General features: G+C 44.5%; 1 protein-coding gene across 1 annotated transcript in view; it reads right to left on the bottom strand.

The window, feature by feature from the left end:
* Positions 1-9,846: 9,846 nt before the first annotated feature.
* The window catches only part of LOC106607203 (uncharacterized), an 88,842-nt gene continuing 76,374 nt past the window's right edge, over positions 9,847-22,314 (bottom strand). The window contains exons 54-64 of the mRNA XM_082976576.1: positions 21,895-21,948; positions 21,687-21,794; positions 21,365-21,418; positions 20,972-21,187; positions 20,824-20,859; positions 20,333-20,386; positions 19,797-20,106; positions 17,887-17,999; positions 17,385-17,453; positions 12,870-13,103; positions 9,847-12,053 (exon numbers count right to left, since the gene is read on the bottom strand). Of these exons, the coding sequence (XP_082832702.1) occupies positions 11,907-12,053; positions 12,870-13,103; positions 17,385-17,453; positions 17,887-17,999; positions 19,797-20,106; positions 20,333-20,386; positions 20,824-20,859; positions 20,972-21,187; positions 21,365-21,418; positions 21,687-21,794; positions 21,895-21,948 (1,395 nt within the window). The 3' untranslated portion in view covers positions 9,847-11,906. The remainder of the gene's footprint in view (positions 12,054-12,869; positions 13,104-17,384; positions 17,454-17,886; positions 18,000-19,796; positions 20,107-20,332; positions 20,387-20,823; positions 20,860-20,971; positions 21,188-21,364; positions 21,419-21,686; positions 21,795-21,894; positions 21,949-22,314) is intronic.

Raw genomic sequence — 22,314 nt, 5'->3', positions numbered from 1 at the left:
TCGGCGATCGACATCACCGGCTTTCTAGCCATCGCCGCTCCATTTGTCATATGTCCATTTGTTTTGTCTTGTTCCATACACACCTGGTTTTCATTCCATAATCACACTGCATGTATTTAGTCCTCTGTTCCCCTCCATGTCTTTGTGTGTAATTGTTTCATGTTACGTGGTTATCGTTACGCGCCAGACTGGGTTTTCACGTTTCCGTGTTTTTTGCACACGGTTTGTTTATTTTGTATTATAGTGTCTTGTATTGAACATTTATCGCGCCTTACACTTATTGCCTTGTGGGCTGGAGGTTTTCAAGAAGCTGCGTTCTTCTGTTATTTTCTCTACTGCCATAATAAAGTGTGCGCTTGTTCAATACTCTCTGCTCTCCTGCACCTGACTTCTCCACCAGCAGCGCACAGCCTGACATCAGCCTAATGATGGTCTGTGAAAGAGTAGGAAATGTTTACCATTGGGATTGCACATGGGTTTTCTCCACACTCAAATTGTCATTTATTTTCTATGTTTGAAATGTCTTAGGGACTTTGCAGTCATGCATTTACACTAATGGTTGTTTGCAATATGGGTTATATGGGTTGGGTTCTTTAAAAAGCAGAGCCATACAGGAGTGATGTATGAATTATCCTGGCCATGAGTTAGTTCCTTGAGTGAGTTATTGATTTGGAGCGGCTAGCCCACCAGGCAGAGGATCCAGGGGAGGCCTGGAGCACTGGTACATAACCAGACCAGCAGCACAGGAATTGCCTGGGCACACCGTCGCCATGGAGACCTGTTGTTGTCATGCCGACACGCTTGATAGAATGCAGCGAGAGAGAAAGAAAGAACGAGAGAGAGAGAGAGAGGGAATCAGAGATAGAGGGAGATTCAGTCAGAAAACTTTTTTCCATTGTTTACTCAATGGAGTGCCTGCGGGTTCAACTCCCATTTGAAAACCGGTTGCCTCTCTTCTCTCCATCCCATCTTCCACAGAGACAGATGGTGGAGGGGTCAGGAGAAGTGCCACCGCTCACGCATTGGGCCGTATCAGGATGAAAGTGGTAGAACGACGGAGTGAAATCCTGTGTGCAACGAGAGGTCTGGGTTGACATTGGAGCTAGGACTAGCTGTGTGTGTGGAAGAGTAAGAGGGGAGAGAGAGAGACAGACATAGAGAGAGACAGAGAGAGAGAGAGAGATTGAGAAACAGAAGGAGAGATATGGGAAATAGGAAAAGATAGGGCGAGAGAGGGTGGCAGATAGAAAATAGAAAGAGAGAGAAAGGTAGATAGAGAAAAAGAGAGAGATTGTGTTGTCCTGGCCTGTGGAAGGCACTGACCACTTTAATTATCCTCTATTTTCTTCAAACATGCCGGAGCCTTTGTGAGTCTGTCTCTTGGGACACACCTCCCTCCTCATTTCCTCTGGGATTCAATTCCACTTCATCCCTCTCTGTCTTTTACATATAAAACACTTTCTTCAATTATTCCTCTGATGTTCGTATCTGTATTATTTGACTGCCGGGCCTATTCAGAGTGACTGCTCATCTCGCCCCAGCTGTGTGTGACTAGAATCAATCCCAGCCTCATTGCAGGAGAGCCATTTTCTCTCTCTCTCTTTCACAGTGTGTGTGTGTGTGTGTGTGTGTGTGTGTGTGTGTGTGTATGTGTGTGTGTACGATTGGAGAAAATGTGAAATATGGAGATCTGGTGATTCACAGTGTGTGTCGCACATACTGTATCTGTTACTGGTCATAAGTATGTGTGTTTGTGAGTGTTTGTAGAAGGCAGACGTCAAGGCAGACGTCAAGGCAGAGAACGCTGTGTAGTAATGAAGGTATGCCTGTCCCTGGTTCTGCTCTCCCCAAGGTGGGAGAGGGACAGACAGCACGCTTCATTAGAGATCACATGGGCCTTTAATTACGTGGTGGATGCCTCTGCTTCTCCATCGACTACAAACATAAGGTGCATTCCATCAGAGTCTGTTAACCAGAGAAGAGACACTGCTCTCTGAAGGCATGGTCCCCTAGCAGCCAGCTCACTAACTTGGTATTCTTAGCAGGGGAATGTGGAATGGCTTCCAGGCATACCCTTACCTATTGCAATGAGAGTTTAATTAAGAATTTACAGCTGGCATGATGGGCCGTTCCATATTCAATGAGGGGGCTGCCCTGGTTGGGGGGGGGGGGGGGGGGGGGGGGGGGGGGGACACAGGTGTGGTTCTACCTGGGATGTGGAGCAGGAACAGGGGACAGAGATGAAGGGACTATGGACAGGTGTGTGTGTGTCTGTGTGCTCCTTCAGTCTGCTAGCGGGCAGTCTCGCGGTTAATGAGCAGCTGTTGAACATCACTATTCATGAGACCTGTCAGTCACCCCTCCTCTCCTCTCCTCTCCTCACTTCTCTTTTCCTCTCCTCACGTCTCCTCACTTCTCCGTTCGTATCCTCACCTCTCCTCTCTCACAGGGCCAGCCAGCACCTGAAATCCCCAGTTCCTCATTAACTCTCCAGCATCTCACCAAGCAGCACAGACACTACGGACGGCAACCAGGAAACACACCCAACACACACTTCAGACAAATACTTACTCAACACCCCAGTAGGCCAGATCCAACCACCAGGACCCAGGTCGTAGTTTATTCAGCTAGCAGAGCCATCAGGGATTCCACATGAACATCCTCACAGCACTTTCATCTGGTGAAGGAACAGACACACCGGAGTGGAGGGTGTCTGATGTCCCTGTGGGATTAATGGACCACTGTTACTGACAGTGTGTGTGTGCGTGTGTGTGTGTGTGTGTGTGTGTGTGTGTGTGTGTGCACTACCTCTTCATATGTATGTATATATTTTTGTTGAATATGTGTATGTATGCTGTGCCTGTGTATAATGTCTTTACTGCTACTATGTACATGTATATGTGAAACATGGGTCTGGGTAATACGATGGGAGTTAGTGGTGCACAGTATATTCCTACAGCAGATTCAGATAAACTATACCGCTCTATTTCTTAGGTTGGAGCTGAATTATTGAAAAGCAACCGTGGGAAACAAATGAGCACATCAATTCACAACTGCAGGCCTACACTTACAACCACAGAGTAAACCAGTCCCTATCTAGTACACAAACAAACCAGATATACAATACATACAGGACACTGGAGTTTTTCTATTTATTAGAATAAACATTTTGATTAAACCACCGCGGTACTTACTGTACTGTTCAAATGACAAACAGCCCAGTGCTGTCTGACTGACAGCATTCATTATTACCTTCCTCTCCCTGCTATCTCTAGCTATGTATTTCATCTATAGCAGTAAAACACCAGCCAGGCTCTCAGCAGCCTAGTATCTTTAAACCCAGCTCCATACCCACTGACAGGAGGCTAGGACTGGGTCCCAAATAGCACCCTATTCCCTATTTAGTGTACTATTTTTGACCAGGGCTCTCATCAAAGGTAGTGCACTTTAAAGGGTGACATTTTGTACTCAGCCTAGGTGAGGCTCACAGCAGTCAGACAGAGAGAAAGACAGTCCTGTTCTGCTCACACAAAGGTTCTGCTTCCTCTGCAGTTCACATCTAGTCAGCAGCGAGGCCAGCTAAGATTTATGAAATGTGTCCAGGGCGTTCATGAAATGTTGCCATGTTGGATTCATCCTGACAGAATAACAACCATGTCAGCGTTTGTAGAGCAGCCAATACTACAGGACAGGGTTCATTGATCATCCTGAGAGAGAGTTGGGAGAGAAGGAGGGGAAGGAGAGAGGGAGGAGAGAGGGAGAGAGACAGGTGGGTAGAGGAGGGGAAGGCGGAGTGGGGGAAAGGAGAGGGGGAGAGAGAGGAGGATGAAAGAGAAGGGTGAAGAATGAAGAGAGGGGGCAGAGGAGAGAGAGAGAGAGAGGTAGAAAGGAGGATCCTACTACATTCTGTTCCACAGAGGAAAGGAGTCATGCAGCCTCATATACTGTAGGAGCCGAATGGAAAGGATTACTTCCCCTGACTCAACACTCAAGTGGACTACGACCCCACTATACACTCGTCATTATAACATTCAATCTGCCCTTCTCTCCTTCCCTGCCGCCAATGATTTATGTGCAAATCATATTTATTGAACAGTGGAGTCCTTCATGGACAATGGAGTTTCTCTAACACACACACACACTCTCACACACCAATCCCCCGTGACTGATTGTGACAATTTGTTCCAGCTCCTGATATCAGTGTGGTTTCTTCATTACAGTGTATTAATATGTTTCTCCTTTATGAACAGGCTGTGACCACACTGAAATTGGCCTGAGTGATTCTCCCATCACTCTCCCTGGTTAGTAACAATATGAGTCTGCTGATTACCTCGGCTGTGCGTGGAGGGAGCGAAGCGCTGCTGGGACGACTGACGCTGTCCTACGCACTGAGGACTAAACTAAGTGAGAATGACACAGTGGACACGGGCGGTGAGAGTTGAAACAGGAGACAGGGGGGCATGAGGGGGGCGGTGGAAGGAGTGATGCAGCAAGGAGGACAAAGGGCGGGAGGGGGTTTTGGGGGATAGTGGAGGAATCTAAGGCTGTGTCTGGTCTCTCTTCTGTCTCCCAGATAATCATCTGACACTCTTTCAAACAGCCACAGGACCCAGGCCTCTCTCTCCCCGCTTCTCACCGCTCTACACACGCCTCCGTCTAGGGAATAATTATATTTCCCTCCCTCTCCTCCCACCTTCCCTCCCTCCCTCCCTTCAATTCTTTACTAATGTTAGCTTTGTCGATAACCACTTTTGATGGGAAAAGAGAGTCTGCAGAAATAATCTCCCCTCTTCCGAAGACAAAGAATCTGTGGAAGGGTGTCGACAGGAGGAGAAACGCTCACATGCACACTAATGAGTGCACGTTTTTGTTCACTCAGTCACATTCTCACATGAACACTAATGAGTGCACGTTTGTTCACTCAGTCACATTCTCACATGAACACTAATGAGTGCACGTTTGTTCACTCAGTCACATTCTCACATGAACACTAATGAGTGCACGTTTTTGTTCACTCAGTCACATTCTCACATGAACACTAATGAGTGCACGTTTGTTCACTCAGTCACATTCTCACATGAACACTAATGAGTGCACGTTTGTTCACTCAGTCACATTCTCACATGAACACTAATGAGTGCACGTTTGTTCACTCAGTCACATTCTCACATGAACACTAATGAGTGCACGTTTGTTCACTCAGTCACATTCTCACATGAACACTAATGAGTGCACGTTTTTGTTCACTCAGTCACATTCTCACATGAACACTAATGAGTGCACGTTTTTGTTCACTCAGTCACATTCTCACATGAACACTAATGAGTGCACGTTTTTGTTCACTCAGTCACATTCTCACATGCACACTAATGAGTGCACGTTTTTGTTCACTCAGTCACATTCTCACATGAACACTAATGAGTGCACGTTTTTGTTCACTCAGTCACATTCTCACATGAACACTAATGAGTGCACGTTTTTGTTCACTCAGTCACATTCTCACATGCACACTAATGAGTGCACGTTTGTTCACTCAGTCACATTCTCACATGCATACATACACCCGTGTTGGATAGATACATTTACATTTTAACAGACTCTCTTATCCAGAGCGACTGACAGTTATTGCATTCATCTTAAGATGGGGGGGGGGGGGGGCAAGATACCAGAGGTGCCAGAACGGAGTTATGGGATGGGGTGTAGGGTTTGAGCAAAGCCTGAAGGTAGGGAGGGGCAGTTCCTCTTGCTGCTCCGTAGGCTAAGCACCATGGTCTTGTAGTGTATGTGAGCTTTGACTGGAATCCAGTGGTGTGTGGAGGAGTGGGGTAACATGGGAGAACTTGGGAAGGTTGAAAACCAGGCGGGCTGCAGCATTCTGGATAAATTGCAGGGGTTTGATGGCACAAGCGGGGAGCTCAACCGACAGCGAGTTGCAGTAGTCCAGACGGGAGAGGACAAGTGCCTGGATTAGGACCTGCGCCGCTTCCTGTGTGCGGTAGGGTCGTACTCTACAGATGTTGTAGAGCATTAACCTGAAGGAACGGGTCACTGCTTTGATATTGGCAGAGAACGACAGAGGGTTGTCCAGGGTCACGCCAAGGTTCTTTGCACTCTGGGAGGGGGACACCGTGGAGTTGTCAACCATGATGGAGAGGTCATAGAGCGGGCAGGCCTTCCCCAGGAGGAAGAGCAGCTCCATCTTGTCGAAGTTGAGCTTGAGGTGGTGGGCCGACGTCCAAGTTGAGATATCTGCCAGGCACACAGAGATGCCTGTCACCACCTGGGTGTCAGAAGGGGGGAAGGAGAAAAGTAGTTGAGTGTTATCCGCATAGCAATGATAGGAGAGACCATGTGAGGATATGACGGAGCCAATGGTACAGAGAGAAGAGAGGGCCTAGAACCGAGCCCTAGGGGACACCAGTAGTGAGAGTACGTGGTGCAGACACAGTGACAGCATGGAATTCAAATGAGGAGGTGGACAGGTGAGTGAGGGAGAAAATAGAAAAATCTCCACTTAGGAGAAATGAGTAGCCGTGTGCCACCCCCCCGCGATGACCAGATGCTCTTGGACTATGAGAAAACACGTTCTCAGATGAAGAGAGAACAGCTGGAGAAGCAGTGTTCTCTGGGGTGATCCATGTCTCTCCATCAGGGACAAAAAGTCTACCGACTGAAGGGTAGCATAGGCTGAGATGAACTCGGTGTTCTTGGCTACAGATCGACAGTTCCAAATACCGCTGGAGACCGGGAATTCCACATGGGTTGTGCGCACAGGGTACACTAAATTAGAAGGGTTGCAGCCAAGGGGTGGTGAGTGTCTGTAAAGCCTATAAAAAATACAAATAAAATGAAAAAGCCTACAGGGAGAGGAGCGAACAGGTATACAAAACACACACAGTTGCCAAATTAGATCATATGAAAATAACTATTGTAAGATATTCAAGTCAGAGACTGTTGTGGAGCCTTCCTCTCGTTCCTTCCTTAAATAACTCCACAGAACAACTCAGCAGAACCGTCTTAGTTTTGACGACGAGACCGCCGCTGACGCGACCGCCGTTTACAGCTGCCACTGAGAAAACAGGGGAGACTGAAGTGCTAACACTAATTGCTAATTGCCTAGGAGAGGATAAACCACTCCCCCTCCAATACAGCCACTGATTACCAAAACAACAACAATCACTAATTGCCCTGCCCCTTAATCCTGATCGATGTGTCAACAATGAGCTGCAAGTTATGAGCAGTCAGCAGTTCATACACCAAGTAGGACACTGGGAAGACAGGCAGCACTTAAAGTAGACGGCCCTAGCTAGCAAAAAGACTGTACTAGACAACAGATGAAGACAACATTTATAATTATCACTCCTGGAGATATCAGGAGTCCTCTAACTATAGACATACAGCTTGCATATAAATATACAGGAAGAGTCATACGTGAGTAAATATGTATCGCAAAATGTAGGGCTTTCACAAGAAACCAATCAATACACATATTCACACAATGCTGATGTGGCTAAATAATGTCTACAGTTATGGATTGTGACACAACAGAAAGATGGTGTGGCATCAGTAGAGCTGTTACAGCCAGGAGTCTACAGGAGATGTAGATATCTCTGTGTTCACTCTCTCATGAATCTAAATGCCTGTTTAATATGTTCATCTCTCACACTGACTTGGTGACATGTTCAGCCCGGTTACAATCAACGTCACTGTGATGCATAGGAGAGGAAACCTGGGGGCTGGGAAAGAGAGGAGAGAGTGAGGAAAGAGTGGGAGAAAGAAAGATGGTTAAAGGGAGTGAGGGAGAAAGAGAAGTCGAGCTCTAGCTACAGAGTTCTGAGACTAGTGAGAGATGGAGAGATAGAGAGATGGAGAGAGAATGAAAGAGATGAATGAAAGAATATCTTGTTACAGTAGCACTAAAATAAATTCTCCGAGAATTCGTCTACTCCAGGACCTAAATACAGGAGGAGAAACATGGCTCATCAACCCTGCACTAAACTCTCTTCCACAGGCCCAGAGCTGGGCTGATATACAATATAGAACAGAGCCAGATTAATACAAAGCCTAAAGTTCACAGCACATCAGATCTATACAAAGATATAGGTCAGTATCGCTCGTACAGATCACAGGACAGCAAAGCGAGCCCAGAGATCAGAGGGTATCAGACAGAAATAGTCCTACACAGATACAGGAGATAAAGAGATACAGTACAGGAGATACTATCTTACTATCTGCTCTGCTCTACAAAGCAACATGGACAATGGGTTGGGGAGAATAGAGGACCTCAGAGATACAAAGACCCAACGGCAGCACCAGATTCAACAGCATAGTGATTCATTCTATCCAGATCCTACAGCATAGTGATTCATTCTACCCAGATCCTACAGCATAGTGATTCATTCTATCCAGATCCTACAGCATAGTGATTCATTCTACCCAGATCATACAGCATAGTGATTCATTCTACCCAGATCTTACAGCATAGTGATTCATTCTACCCAGATCCTACAGCATAGTGATTCATTCATTCTATCCAGATCCTACAGCATAGTGATTCATTCTACCCAGATCCTACAGCATAGTGATACATTCTACCCAGATCTTACAGCATAGTGTGTGCTTTGCTGGAGAGAGAAAAATGCATATTAGCCTATCGACAGTCATGATGCACTTTGCTTGATCATTATTCTGAGGAAGCAGCTAGGCCTGACCTTTCCCAGCCAGGAGCTTACACTGTGGTTACAATCCAATTGAGTTGAAGAGAGCAGAAAGGAGAAAAATGTACTGTAACCTTTATTCTGCATTGACGTTAACCTTGAGGACTAGTCCCCATAGGGGACGGGTGGACTTGGTCTTTGGTTATGTGATAGAACGTGTGTGTGTGTGTGTGTGTGTGTGTGTGTGTGTGTGTGTGTGTGTGTGTGTGTGTGTGTGTGTGTGTGTGTGTGTGTGTGTGTGTGTGTGTGTGGTGTGTGTGTGTGTGTGTGTGCGTAAGAAAGAGAGAGAGAGAGAGAGAGCATGTATTATGTCTGAATAAAAGTGAGAGAGGAGAGCCAGCATGAGGAAGATTTGACAGTGTGTTTTTGTCACATAACCAGCCAACCAGACAATGTTATAGCAAGAGCCAACAATACGGCAGTGTCTGTTCTGTGTATCTTCCTTTCTGCCCTCTATCCCTCTCTATCCCTCTCTATCCCTCTCTCTCTCTCTCTCTCTCTCTCCCTCTCTCTCTCTCCCTCTCTATCCCTCTCTCTCTCTCTCTCTCTCCCTCTCTATCCCTCTCTCTCTATCTCTCTCTCTCTCTCTCTCTCTCTCTCTCTCCCTCTCTCTCTCTCTCTCTCTCGCTCTCCCTCTCTATCCCTCTCCATCTCTATCCCTCTCCCTCTCTATCCCTCTCTCTCTCTCTCCCTCTCTATCCCTCCCTCTCTCTCTCTCTCGCTCTCCCTCTCTCCCTCTCTATCCCTCTCCATCTCTATCCCTCTCCATCTCTCTCCCTCTCTCTCCCTCTCTCTCGCTCCCTCTCTCTCTCACACATACACACACTGGACAGTTGTGGGAAAATCTCAATGGCTGTGTTCCTTATCCAGAACTGTTTCATTACCCCCCCCGGCTAGCGTCTCTCCGCTGTTTCCCTCTGGAGGAATGAAACACCAGCTAATTGAAATAAATTAACTGGGAATCCAATCAGAGTTGATTACATCTGCTGTGGTGGGATGTTGATTGCGGGCTCATTGAGTGAATGTTGCAGAACTAGGCGGTAATGAAGAGAATTGTTTGTCTATTACACTGAGTGATGAGAGGCCGATACAAACAACTCTCTCTCTCTCTCCCAGATACAGCCTAGTCTTTATAAAATCGTTTTTTTTTATTCACTTTTCACAAACACATTTTCATTCAGGCAACAGATTATTATTCGTAATCAAGTCCTTAGAATAACTGTACAGTATATAAAATGAGTAGAACAGATACTATACACAGGGTGTGGCTGGACAGGGTGGGGAATTTTACTGTAATTGTTTAAATACTAAAAGACTGTGAGGAGGAGTAAGCTGGTAAACTGCCAGTACTGTTTATGGAGACCAGCCTGCAGGTTATGTTGGAGAGATGTTGTAGAGATGTAAAGGCACTACGTTGTAACAACGGCTGTCTTGGGAGTTTTAACGCTTAAAGCGAAAACGTGGAACTTACCCCTAACCTACCTCTGGTACTGTAACCTGACTACCATACAGCAGGTTAGAGTGTGTGTACTGTAGTGTCCAGTCCTACAGTACGATATGATACTCCCTGGCTCAGAGAGCATTCCTTACCCATCATGCATGGCTTTTGGAGCACCAATAACTTTTTTTTGCAACACCCTTTTTTTGGAGCACCCTTTCTCTCTCATCCTGACTCAAGACACACAACAACACAAACGTAGTTGACACAAAACAAAAACATTTTCTTTAGCACCACACATCATAACAAAATACATCATAAAAATGAATACACACATAAAACAAATAAACAAATACATGACTGAGGTGGAGAACAGAACAGTGGATAATAATGGTACTTTTTAAAAGATGCTTGAAAACAACGACATGCGAAATGCTTCTTGATGTAACAGACAAATGGAGGACTGGAGAAAACACTGTTCATATCCTTTTTAAGAACAACATGCTCTGAAACTCATCCTCGGGCTGAAACAGCTCCAGCTCAACCATTAAGGCCTGGAATACAGAATGCTTGTTTTCCGTAATAAAATGGACGCCAAACTGACACAAATAGGAAATGAAAACACGGAAGGCCGGAAAGTCATATTATCAACAGGCGTGCAGAGTAAACCAGTCCGATAAGGAAAGCAACCTTCTCCATTCAAGTAACCATTGGGCTCAACAGACTACTAGTAACATGGTATTGCGTGCTCTTCTCAAGGTCATTCAGTGAGTGATCTGCAGTTGAAGGGAAAGCACTGAGCAAAGATATCATTTCTATCATACAGTATGTTCAACCTTCTAACTAACACAGGGAATGTTGACAGATGAAATAGACTAGTATGGAATTGACATGCTACTGATGTAGGGTCTTAATTCGATCACCCTGTTGCAATGCAGGAAATGTAAAACTTGTGGTGTATTTGTAATTTTTACTTTGAAATTTCAGACTTGATTTTCCCTTATGAAAAATGTATCAACCCCTACAAAAATGCCCATTCATTATAATCCACATAATAATTCACATTTCCTGTTGCTGCAGGATTATTTTCCTGCTGTAGCAAACTGTCTCAAATTAAGATCCTACAACCGTAGATATTGCGGTACACCACCAGTTAACAAGAACTAATATCCTTATACTGCAATATGATATTATCCTACTGCAATCCAGGCATGCTAATGAGAATGCCAGATAGTGTCTCCTGCTAATTCCACTCCACTCTCATCATAATCCCTCAGGTAGCAACTCATCTCATCTGCATCCCAGGCCTGGCAAAGACAGTGCCACTCAACTAACCCATACCACAGATGACAGGCTAACCCCATGCCTCAACATGGGATGGATCTGCCTGTATTTTTAAATTGGTTGTTGTCAAGTGGAACAAGAGACTACTTCTAGCAAATCTAATTACAGCACACTCAAAAGGTGAGCGAAGAAAAGAATGATGATAAAGAAAAAAACACCACACATTAAATCTATCTAATTGGATGAATTCCCTTTGATAAATGTGCTTTGTTCCTCCTTGCCTTTGCTCCTCTACTTGCCATTGGTTGTTGAGAGTCTTACAACATATGCCACAAACCCACCACATATACAGACATATAATAATAAATATTGCATGTGGAAACAACAGTGAAGTCCAGTTTCTTTCATTGGTAAATTGTTGTGCAGGTCAGTTCCGGTCATTCCTTAGTTGGTTGATACAACGTTAGTTAACCGTTGTAACATACTGGTCCCACGTGGAAGCCAAACTTTTGGTTGCTGCTTCCAAAGTCTGAGGGGGCCACGTCTATGACTGGCAGCAGCTCTGCTCTGGGGGAGTCGATCTCCAGGACTGTCCACTCCTGTCCCTTACGGAACTACAGCAGAGACAAAGAAAAATACAGCAGAGTTGAGGATACACTGTGCCTGCTACCTTGCTAGCTTTCATTCTAACTTCGATCCTATCTATACCATTGTCACGTCCTGACCAGTATAAGGGGTTATTTGTTATTGTAGTTTGGTCAGGACGTGGCAGGGGGTGTTTGTTTAGAGTGTTTCGGGGTTTGTTGGGCTATGTTCATATTTAAGAGGGGTGTTTGTTTAGAGTGTTTCGGGGTTTGTTGGGCTATGTTCTTTGTTAGTCTATTTCTATGTTAGTTCTAGTATGTCTATTTCTATGTGATGTTTATTGGGTGAACCTTCAATTGGAAGCAGCTGCTCCTCGTTGCCTCTAATTGAAGGTCCTATTCAAGAGGGGTGTTTTTCTATGGGATTTGTGGGTAGTTGTTCCTTGTTTAGTGTTTGTTGCACCTGACAGGACTGTTTCGGTTTGTTCTTTTTTGAATACGTATTTAGTTGTTTCTCCTTCTTCAAATAAAAAGAAGATGAGTATACATATTCCCGCTGCATTTTGGTCCAATCCTTACGACAACCATACTCAGATATCATATGATGAACTGATCGTGACCAGCTGCATTGCCTTATCGAATCAAACAGCAGCTGACAAAACATTGGTCAAAACATTAGCATTGGTCAAAAAATTACCATTGGTCAAAAAATTTGCATTTGTCAAAACATTTCCATTGGTCAAAACATTTCCATTGGTCTAAACATTAGCATTTGTCATAACATTAGCACCAATTACATTATTTCAGTCATTCATTCATTTTCCTTTGTCTCTGCATGGCATCTACCTGGCATCCATCGTGTGTTGCCTGGATGAAGGGGCTCTTGGCCTGGCTCATCTCCTCGTCGTTGCTGCCCCGGAAGCGTATGGCGTGCTGGTGGCTGCGGGTGGCGCTGTCGAACCAGCCGGCAGAGTTCTGGCAGGAGTAGGTGAAGGTCTGTCTGGCCGTGGCACTCAGCAGTTTCAGGAAGGTCAGCTGGACAACGTGGACCGGGTTCCCATCAGAGTCACTGTACTGTAACTGGACCAGAGACACACAGCATATCAGAGTCACTGTACTGGAACTGGACCAAAGAGACACAGCATATCAGAGTCACTGTACTGTAACTGGACCAGAGACACACAGCATGTCAGAGTCACTGTACTGTAACTGGACCAGAGACACACAGCATATCAGAGTAACTGTACTGTAACTGGACCAGAGACACACAGCATATCAGAGTCAATGTACTGGAACTGGACCAGAGACACACAGCATATCAGAGTCACTGTACTGTAACTGGGCCAGAGACACACAGCATGTCATAGTCACTGAATGAGAACTAGACCAGATATGAACCACATATTAATATGGACCACTTGAAGCAACCAGGCTCCCATCAGAGTCACTGCATGAGAACTGGACCAGGGGAAAGAAACAACTCTCAATGACCATGTCAGTCACATATTGAATGTCCAGAACCAAATAGCAGTGCCAATGCATTGGTAGCAGAGCATCTGGTAAAGCACTATATATAGTTGAAGTCGGAAGTTTACATACACTTAGGTTGGAGAAATAAAACTCGTATTTCAACCACTCCACAAATATCTTGTTAACAAACTATAGTTTTGGCAAGTCGGTTAGGACATCTAAGTCATTTTTCCAACAATTGTTTACAGAAAGATTATTTCACTTATAATTCACTGTATCACAATTCCAATGGGTCAGAAGTTTACATATACTAAGTTGACTGTGCCTTTAAACAGCTTGGAAAATTCCAGAAAATGATGTCATGGCTTTAGAAGCTTCTGATAGGCTAATTGGCATCATTTAAGTCATTTGGAGGTGTACCTGTGGATGTATTTAAAGGCCTACCTTCAAACTCAGTGCCTCTTTGCTTGACATCATGGGAAAATCAAAAGAAATCAGCCAAGACCTCAGAAAAAAATTGTAGACCTCCACAAGTCTGGTTCATTCTTGGGAGCAATTTCCAAACGCCTGAAGGTACCACGTTCATCTGTACAAACAATAGTTTGCAAGTACAAACACCATGGGACCACACAGCCGTCATACCGCTCAGGCAGGAGACGCGTTCTGTCTCCAAGAGATGAACGTACTTTAGTGTGAACAGGGGCGAAAATCTGATATCAACTTTGGGGGGGACAATTACATGACATTTTCTCAAGAGCAATTCCTGAGGGGGACACCAAAAGTAGTGCTGTAACACATAGCCTACATTGTAATATGGTAAATGTATATTGAGGAACCAAAGAAATAAGGTGTTTGCCGTACTCCTAACTACCGGTACCCAAAACTACACAACTATTCACAACAGCAATACCATTGCCTTTAACAAATCTTAGTTCAGTCACCAGTTTAAGTTGAGTGGGGGTATCCATGGCATTTTCCAATTATGTTCCTATTTTACAAGTAAAAAAAATGGAGAACCTTTCATAATGTTGCCAAACAAAGACTCAACAAACTTACCTGAGACTCCCTGTCTATGCCAGTCTGTCCCTGCATATCTGTCCCCAACTCTGCTGTCTGTGTGCAATCTGTTGCCTGCTCTGCCTAATGACATCATTGTGAAACATTTCCATTAGAATTTCATTTCTTTCTTATGAACATTTTATCAACTAGTCTTTGAGATATTAGGCTACTAGGATTCTTACTTTGCGTTTTGGTGTAGTGAAAAATACTCTGATGTCCGTCTTTTATTTTTCTGCCATTTTTCTACCTGGCTGGCTGGCTACACACACACACAGTGTGTAGGTTATTTACAGTAGGAGATGGGCTTCTATCATCTTATCTTTTATCATTCTATTTGGGCTTCGATCTAAAAGGTAGCTAGCAAATGTGAAACGGATTAAAATGACAAGAGTTGACAGCTGTATGAGTTCACCATTTACATAACATATGCTGCAACCTTTTGTAATTTTAATAGTTTGTTTCACATTGGCTGGCTTCCAACAATAGCTGAATTTGCAAAGCTAGCGAGCACCAATTCAGTTTCAGTGGTGTTTGCTATAATCTTTGCTACCTGGGTTAAATCAGTTTATCGCTAACCTTATCACAGGGACTTTGAAGCACAAATTTACGTCATCTGCATGCTGATCTCGGAATAAATTAACCATAGCAAAGATTCCATCTTTGACGAGGCCACATAAATGGAATAGGTACTAGCTAGCTTAATAGTTAATATTTGCGCGCTAGCTGTGCATATTCAGCTAGTGTGTGTGCGCGATTGACTGGATTAACCTCACGTCAGTTACGTTCATTGAGTGCCTTTCAGACAGTGGCTACGACCCCTCTGTTACCTTGCCAGTGGATCAAACCATTGTGAGGAAAAGGGTGGGGGGGTCGCAATCTTTTGAAACTTAAAAACGCGCTGTTAAGTGTCTTTAATCAGCACAATTGCTTTCATTGCGTATTATTAATATTATTTAAATTACATAGTTATGTTTCAGTGATATATTGGGGGGGACAAATCATATTTTTCCCAGGATGGGGGGGTCGTGTCCCCCCCGTCCCTCCCGCGATTTCCGCCCCTGAGTGTGAAAAGTGCAAATCAATCCCAGAACAACAGCAAAGGGCCTTGTGAAGATACTGGAGGAAACAGGTACAAAAGTATCTATTATCCACAGTAAAACGAGTTCTATATCGACATAACCTGAAAGGAGGCTCAACAAGGAAGAAGCCACTGCTCTAAAACCGCCATAAAGAAGCTAAGGTTTGCAACTGCACATGGGGACAAAGATACTTTTTGAAGAAATGTCCTCTGGTCTGATGAAACAAAAATAGAACTGTTTGGCCATAATGACCATCGTTATGTTTGGAGGAAAAAGGGGGAGGCTTGCAAGCCGAAGAACACCATCCCAACCGTGAAGCACGGGGGTGGCAGCATCATGTTGTGGGGGTGCTTTGCTGCAGGAGGGACTGGTGCACTTCACAAAATAGATGGCATCATGAGGCGGGAAAATTATGTGGATATATTGAAGCAACATCTCAAGACATCAGTCAGGAAGTTAAAACTTGGTCACAAATGGGTCTTCCAAATGGACAATGACCCCAAGCATACTTCCAAAGTTCTGGCAAAATGGTGTAAGGAAAACAAAGTCAAGGTATTGGAGTGGCCATCACAAAGCCCTGACCTCAATCCTATAGACAATTTGTGGGCAGAACTGAAAAAGCGTGTGCGAGCAAGGAGGCCTACAAACCTGACTCAGTTAAACCAGCTCTGTCAGGAGGAATGGACCAAAATGTACCCAAGTTATTGTGGAAAGCTTGTGGAAGGCTACCCAAAACGTTTCACCCAAGTTAAACAATTTAAAGGCAATGCTACCAAATACTAATTGAGTGTATGTAAACTTCTGACTCACTGGGAATGCGAAGAAAGAAATAAAAGCTTAAATAAATAATTCTCTCTACTATTATTCTGACATTTCACATTCTTATAATAAAGTGGTGATCTTAACTGACCTAAGACAGGGATCTTTACTAGGATGGATCAAATGTCAGGAATTGTGAAAAACTGAGTTTAAATGTATTTGGCTAAGGTGTATGTAAACTTCCGACTTCAACTGTACATCCAATCTATAATGGCTAGGGCCAGGAGTTTTTCCATAACCAAATAACCTGGGCAGGAAAACCAAGCTGACAGAGTGAATGCTGGCACAAAACCAAGCTGACAGAGTGAATGCTGGCGACAGAGCACTATATCCACCCTGGTGAACAGAGGAAGGAAGGCTAGGAACAATTGTGTTACCATGAACCTTATCTCTCTCTTAGAAATCTCAAACCGTGTTCCATTAATAATGTAAGAGGAGAGGAGGGGACAAAGGTCACAGTAATTCGCCTCGATAGTCAAAATAAGTGAGAGAGAGAGAGAGAGAGGAGAGAGAGAGAGAGAGAGAGAGAGAGAGAGAGAGAGAGAGAGAGAATGGCATGGGTGTGAAAGAGTCCATGAAAGGCATTGGACTGGCAGAGAAGTGATTATCTTTCTGTGTTAAGAGATGTCTGGTCAGGTGCACATGAAAGACCAGTGCTCAGAGCTCTGAATGCTCTTAAATGAGAGCCCACTGCTGCCAATAGGTCTGTGTGACTCACTCACGACTGCAGGCAGAAAACACAGATATCATACATGGGTACATACATTAACACTCAATTGGACAGTGGGTTCAATCATGCACATGCTCACACACATGCACATCTACTCAATTATACACATGATTATTATTCAAATGCACTCCCATTGAATTAATATAATCTGCCTGGTGTTTGGAAACATTTAAATGAATGGCAGCAGTTGAAAGTGGTCAGTACCTGTTTGCCTTTCCTGTATTGGCTGAACCAGCTTCCTGGCTTCTCTTTGTTCCAGGCTGCTAGCTTCACCTGTTCACAAGGATAGAGAAGGAAACAAGGAGTCTCTGTAACACAGGCTTCCGAGGATGTACAGATCTGGTATCTTAATTTGATCACTCTGTTGTTGTGGAGAATGTTCCTGCACAGCAGGAAATACCAACTGTAATGTATTAAAGGTTTTAAAAGGCTTCTAAAGTTTGTAATTTCCACTTTAAAATTGATTTGCCATTATGAAAAATGTAACAGAAAATGTATCAACCCCTAAAAAATGTCTATTAATTATAATCCACATAATAATTCACATATCCTGTTGCTGCTGGATTATTTTCCTGCTGTGAAAAATAGGGTCAAATGAAGATAGTGCATCTGTAAGACACCAGTTGATCTGAGGCCAATGAATATGTACTGTACAATGTTGTAGTTAGGTTGATGTGAGCAGACATCAAGGTAGTTTGAGACTCACAGTTTCAATCCTCTTGTCAGGGTAGAGACAAGTCTCTCCCTCAGCGGTGAAGTTACAGAAGACCTTGATGGAGTCCCTGTGACATCCCTGGTTGGGGTCGATCCAGTATTCACCTGGGACAGGTACAGAGACAGAGACAGCGGTGTCATTTCAATACGGGACAGCAGATCAGGCAAGAGAAAGGGGAAGACATGAAATCATAGAGTATGTATGATGTAACAGGTAATTATCCTGTCTATTGGAGGATTTGGTGTCTCATTTGCTCAATCACATACAGTGCCTATAGAAAGTCTACACCTCCTTTGGATTTCTTCACATTCTATTGTGTTACAAAGTGGGATTAAAATGGATTTTATTGTCATTTTTTGTCAACGATCTACACAAAATACTCTGTAATGTCAAAGTGGAAGAACAATTATTGATATATTTTTTTAAGAATAATGAAAAAGAAAATACTAATATACCTTGATTAGATAAATATTCACCCCCCAGAATCAATACATGTTATAAACACATTTGGCAGCGATCACAGCTGTTAGTCTTATTGGGTAAGTCTCAGAAAAGCTTTACACACCTGGATTGTGCAATATTTGCCCATTATTCTTTTCAAACTGCTTCAAGCTCTGTCAACTCTGTTGGGGGTCATGGCTAGAAAGCAATTTTCAAGTGTTGCCATAGATTTTCAAGCAGACTTAACTCAAAACTGTAACTTGGCCACTGTCTTCTTGGAAAGCAACTCCAGTGTAGATTTGGCCTTGTGTTTTAGGTTATTGTCCTGCTGAAAGGTGAATTTGTCTCCCAGTGTCAGGTGTAAATCAGACTGAAGCAGGTTTTCCTCTAGGATTTTCCCTGTGCATCATCCTGTTTCTTTTCATCCTGAAAAACTCCCCAGTCTTTGGCGATGTCAAGCATACCCATACCATGATGCAGCAACCTCCATGATTAAAAATACGGAGGCAGTGACTCAGTAATGTGCTGTGTTGGATTTTCCCCAAACATAAGGCTTTGCATTTAGGCCAAAAATATGATTTCCTTTGCTGTGTTTTTTTGCAGTATTACTTTAGTGCTTTGTTGCATATATATGCATGTTTTGGAATATTTGTATTCTTCTTTTCACTCTGTCATTTAGGTCATTATTGTGAAGTTACTACAATGTTGCTGATCCATCCTCAGTTTTCTCCCATCACAGCCATTGAACTCTGTAGCTGTTTTAAAATCCCCAATGGCCTCATGGTGACGTCCCTGATCAGTTTCCTTCCTGTCCTGCAGCTCAGTTCAGAAGGACGACTGTATTTTTGATGTGTCTGGGTGGTTTAATACATCATCCACAGCACAATTCTTAACTTGACCGTGCTTAAAGAGATATGCAATGTCTGTTTTGTTATTGTTACCCATCTACCAATCACTGCCCTTCTTTATGAGGCTTCAAAAAGCTCCCTGGTCTTTGTAGTTGAATCTGTGCTTGAAATTCAGTAGTTGACTGAGGGACTTTACATTTGTGGGGGACAGAGGAAGGGTTAGACATTATTTCACACAGAGTGAGTCCATAAAACTTATTATGTGATTTGTCAAATTTGACTTCTGAGCTAATTTAGGCTTCCCTGAACTAGGGAGCTGAATACTTATGCAACAACTATATTTTAGTTATAAAAAAATAATCAATTAGCAACAAAAAAAATATAATTTTCTTTTCAATTTGACATTATGAAGTATTTTGTGTAGATCAATGACAAAAAAAATACAATTAAATCTATTTCAATCCCATCTTGTAACGCAACAAAATGTGAAAGAAGTTCAAGGGGGTGTAGATTTTCTATAGGCACTGTACATGTTCACGTCAATAAGAGTGCCAATGCTGGGTGATGAGGGGAGATCTGTGTGATACGAGGGTGATGAGGTGATGTGCTGACCATCTCTGTAGCCATGCTGGATCATCATGAGCTCCTTGCAGGTGCGGGCGGGGCTCTCAAAGGTCCCCAGGGGCTTCCTCATCAGCTCCACCTCTGTCTTCATGGAGGTGAGGGAGGCAAACACCTCCTCCATGCCCTCTGCCTCCTCCAGCATGGGCTGGTCTGCCTGCAGGAACACCTCCTGCTCCAGATCCATCTTCATCTCTACCTCCTCGTAGCCTCCTTGCACCATCCTAGAGTGCCTCTTCCTCTTCCTCCGTTCCTCATGGTCTCTGATGGGCAGCGGCTGGACCATGGTGGCAGGCGGACCCTGGAGGGAAGGAACACAAGTGGAAGACAGATGACAAGAAACAACAGTGACTGGGAGAGGCAGAAAAAAAGAGAGAAAGATGGGGGGAAGGAGAGGCGTGGAGGTGTGTGTGGTTGAACAACAACAGGCGATGAGACTAAAAAGAGGGGACGGAGAGAAACAGAAAGAGAAAGGTGGGGTGGATAACAAGTGTGGAGGTGGGGAGGTGTGTGTGTGGAGGACTTACAGGGGGTCCGGGGGATCCGGCGGGGCCAGTGTCTCCTTGGGGTCCGATGGCGCCCTGAAGAAAAGAGTGGAACAAAATCCTGCATCAATCCTCCGGTCACCTGGAGCGATTCTCACACTAGTTTGCCAAATCCCTCTTTGATCCTGGCAGATATGGTTCTAGGGTTTATAGGATTATCCAGCTCTGTGCATCAGCAGTCTGTGGCCAAAGCCCCTGCTCTCTACATGACACACTATGGTACTTTTCATAACATCACACCACACCACTATATCCTATTATAATACACTCTACCCACAGGAACAACACATCACTGTATGGGCCAAAAGACATTTTAAAAGCACATGTAGAAAATTAGGCTGAACGATGGTTTATTTGGCAAGGCGAGATAACGGCTTGTCTGGCAGCATACGCTCCTGGCAGCTGCTAGCTATAGGCTGGTGTGTAAGGAAAGGAATGACAATGTGGAGATACAGTCAGATGACTGGACTCACCAGGTCTCCTTTGGATCCTCTCTCACCAACTACACCCTAAGAGAGGGAGAGAGGTCATTTTGAAATAAGAAAAGTCATATCAGAGTAAAGCAAAGCCAACTATGAAGACTTGAGTGGGGTGGGGGACGGAGGAGGAGGGGGCACTTACAGAAAATCCAGGGGGTCCTGGGGGGCCGGTGGGGCCAGGGAGGCCACCCTTACCCCCGTCTCCTTTGGTTCCTTGTGTGCCCTGATTTCCAGGCAGGCCTCTGTCTCCCTTCTCTCCCAGCTCTCCTGGAGGTCCGATCAGACCGATCAGACCACCGTGACCCTTATCTCCCTTCCTGCCCGGGTCTCCTTTCAAACCTGGCAGTCCTGGGGGGCCCTGGGAACAACACAAGATCACATTTACACTACATGGTTACACATGGGTGAAAAAATATAATTGACGTATCATTGGAATTGACCCTATCAAGGCTACCTACCATATGTTATGTGAAAGAGGGGCAATAACAGTACAGTAGGTTGACATATGAACATGTAATATGCATGGGGATCTTACCATGGGTCCAGGGGGTCCCGTCTGGCCTGGTGGGCCGTTTAACCCTTGCTCACCCTGCAAATGAAAACACAAATAGTGGTTAATGAATTAGTGAAGGGCTCCAGCATTGACTGGGGTTGCTGAAGGTCATATGACAACATGTCCCCAAGCCTTGTTGCTGGTTGTACTGAGATGCACCATGTATGTTGATAGTAAACCAATGACAGTTTATACTAAACTAATTAGGGAGACATGATGAGTGGAGCAGCAGAGCCACAGGCTACAGTAGAGGGAGATGTCTGTTTGAGTTAGAGTAAGGAGAGGAGAGGAGAGGGGGACTCACCCCGGGGCCTGGGATCCCTCGGAGGCCCTCTGGGCCAGGCTTCCCTGAATGTCCCTGGGGCCCCACTGGCCCTTTCTTCCCCACCAGACCCTCAACCCCATTGGTCCCCTAAAGGAAGGAGAGAGAGGAACAGAATGACATGGTGGTGAGGAAAACAAAATATTTCATGAATGAGTTGAGTGTTGTTGAGTGTTCCACACATCCTTACCTTTGCTCCCTTCATTCCTTGTTTCCCTTCTTTTCCAGCAGCTCCCAAGTGGCCCTGGTGAGAGAGAGAGAGAGAGAGAGAGAGAGAGAGAGAGAGAGAGAGAGAGAGAGAGAGAGAGAGAGAGAGAGAGAGAGAGAGGTGGGGGAACATGAGGACAGAGTTTCAGCTGCTGAGGACAATACCTGAGTGCTTAAAAGCCTTACACTGCTTTTGTTCTTCTAAAACAGATAGAGGTCAATAAAATCCCTGAAGATAGCCGAGTCTGTAGAAATATACAACAATAAAGGCATGCACGCAAGCCCCACACACACTCTCTCTCTCTCTCACACACACTCTCTCTCTCTCTCTCACACACACACTCACACTCACACACACGCACACACGCACACACGCACACACGCACGCACACACGCACACACG

Source organism: Salmo salar, chromosome 06 (genome assembly GCF_965601325.2).
Source record: "Salmo salar chromosome 06, fSalSal1, whole genome shotgun sequence".
NCBI classification, from domain to species: Eukaryota; Metazoa; Chordata; class Actinopteri; order Salmoniformes; family Salmonidae; genus Salmo; species Salmo salar.
Note: the sequence above shows the minus strand (reverse complement) of the source record. Positions and strands in the feature narration are given on the sequence as shown.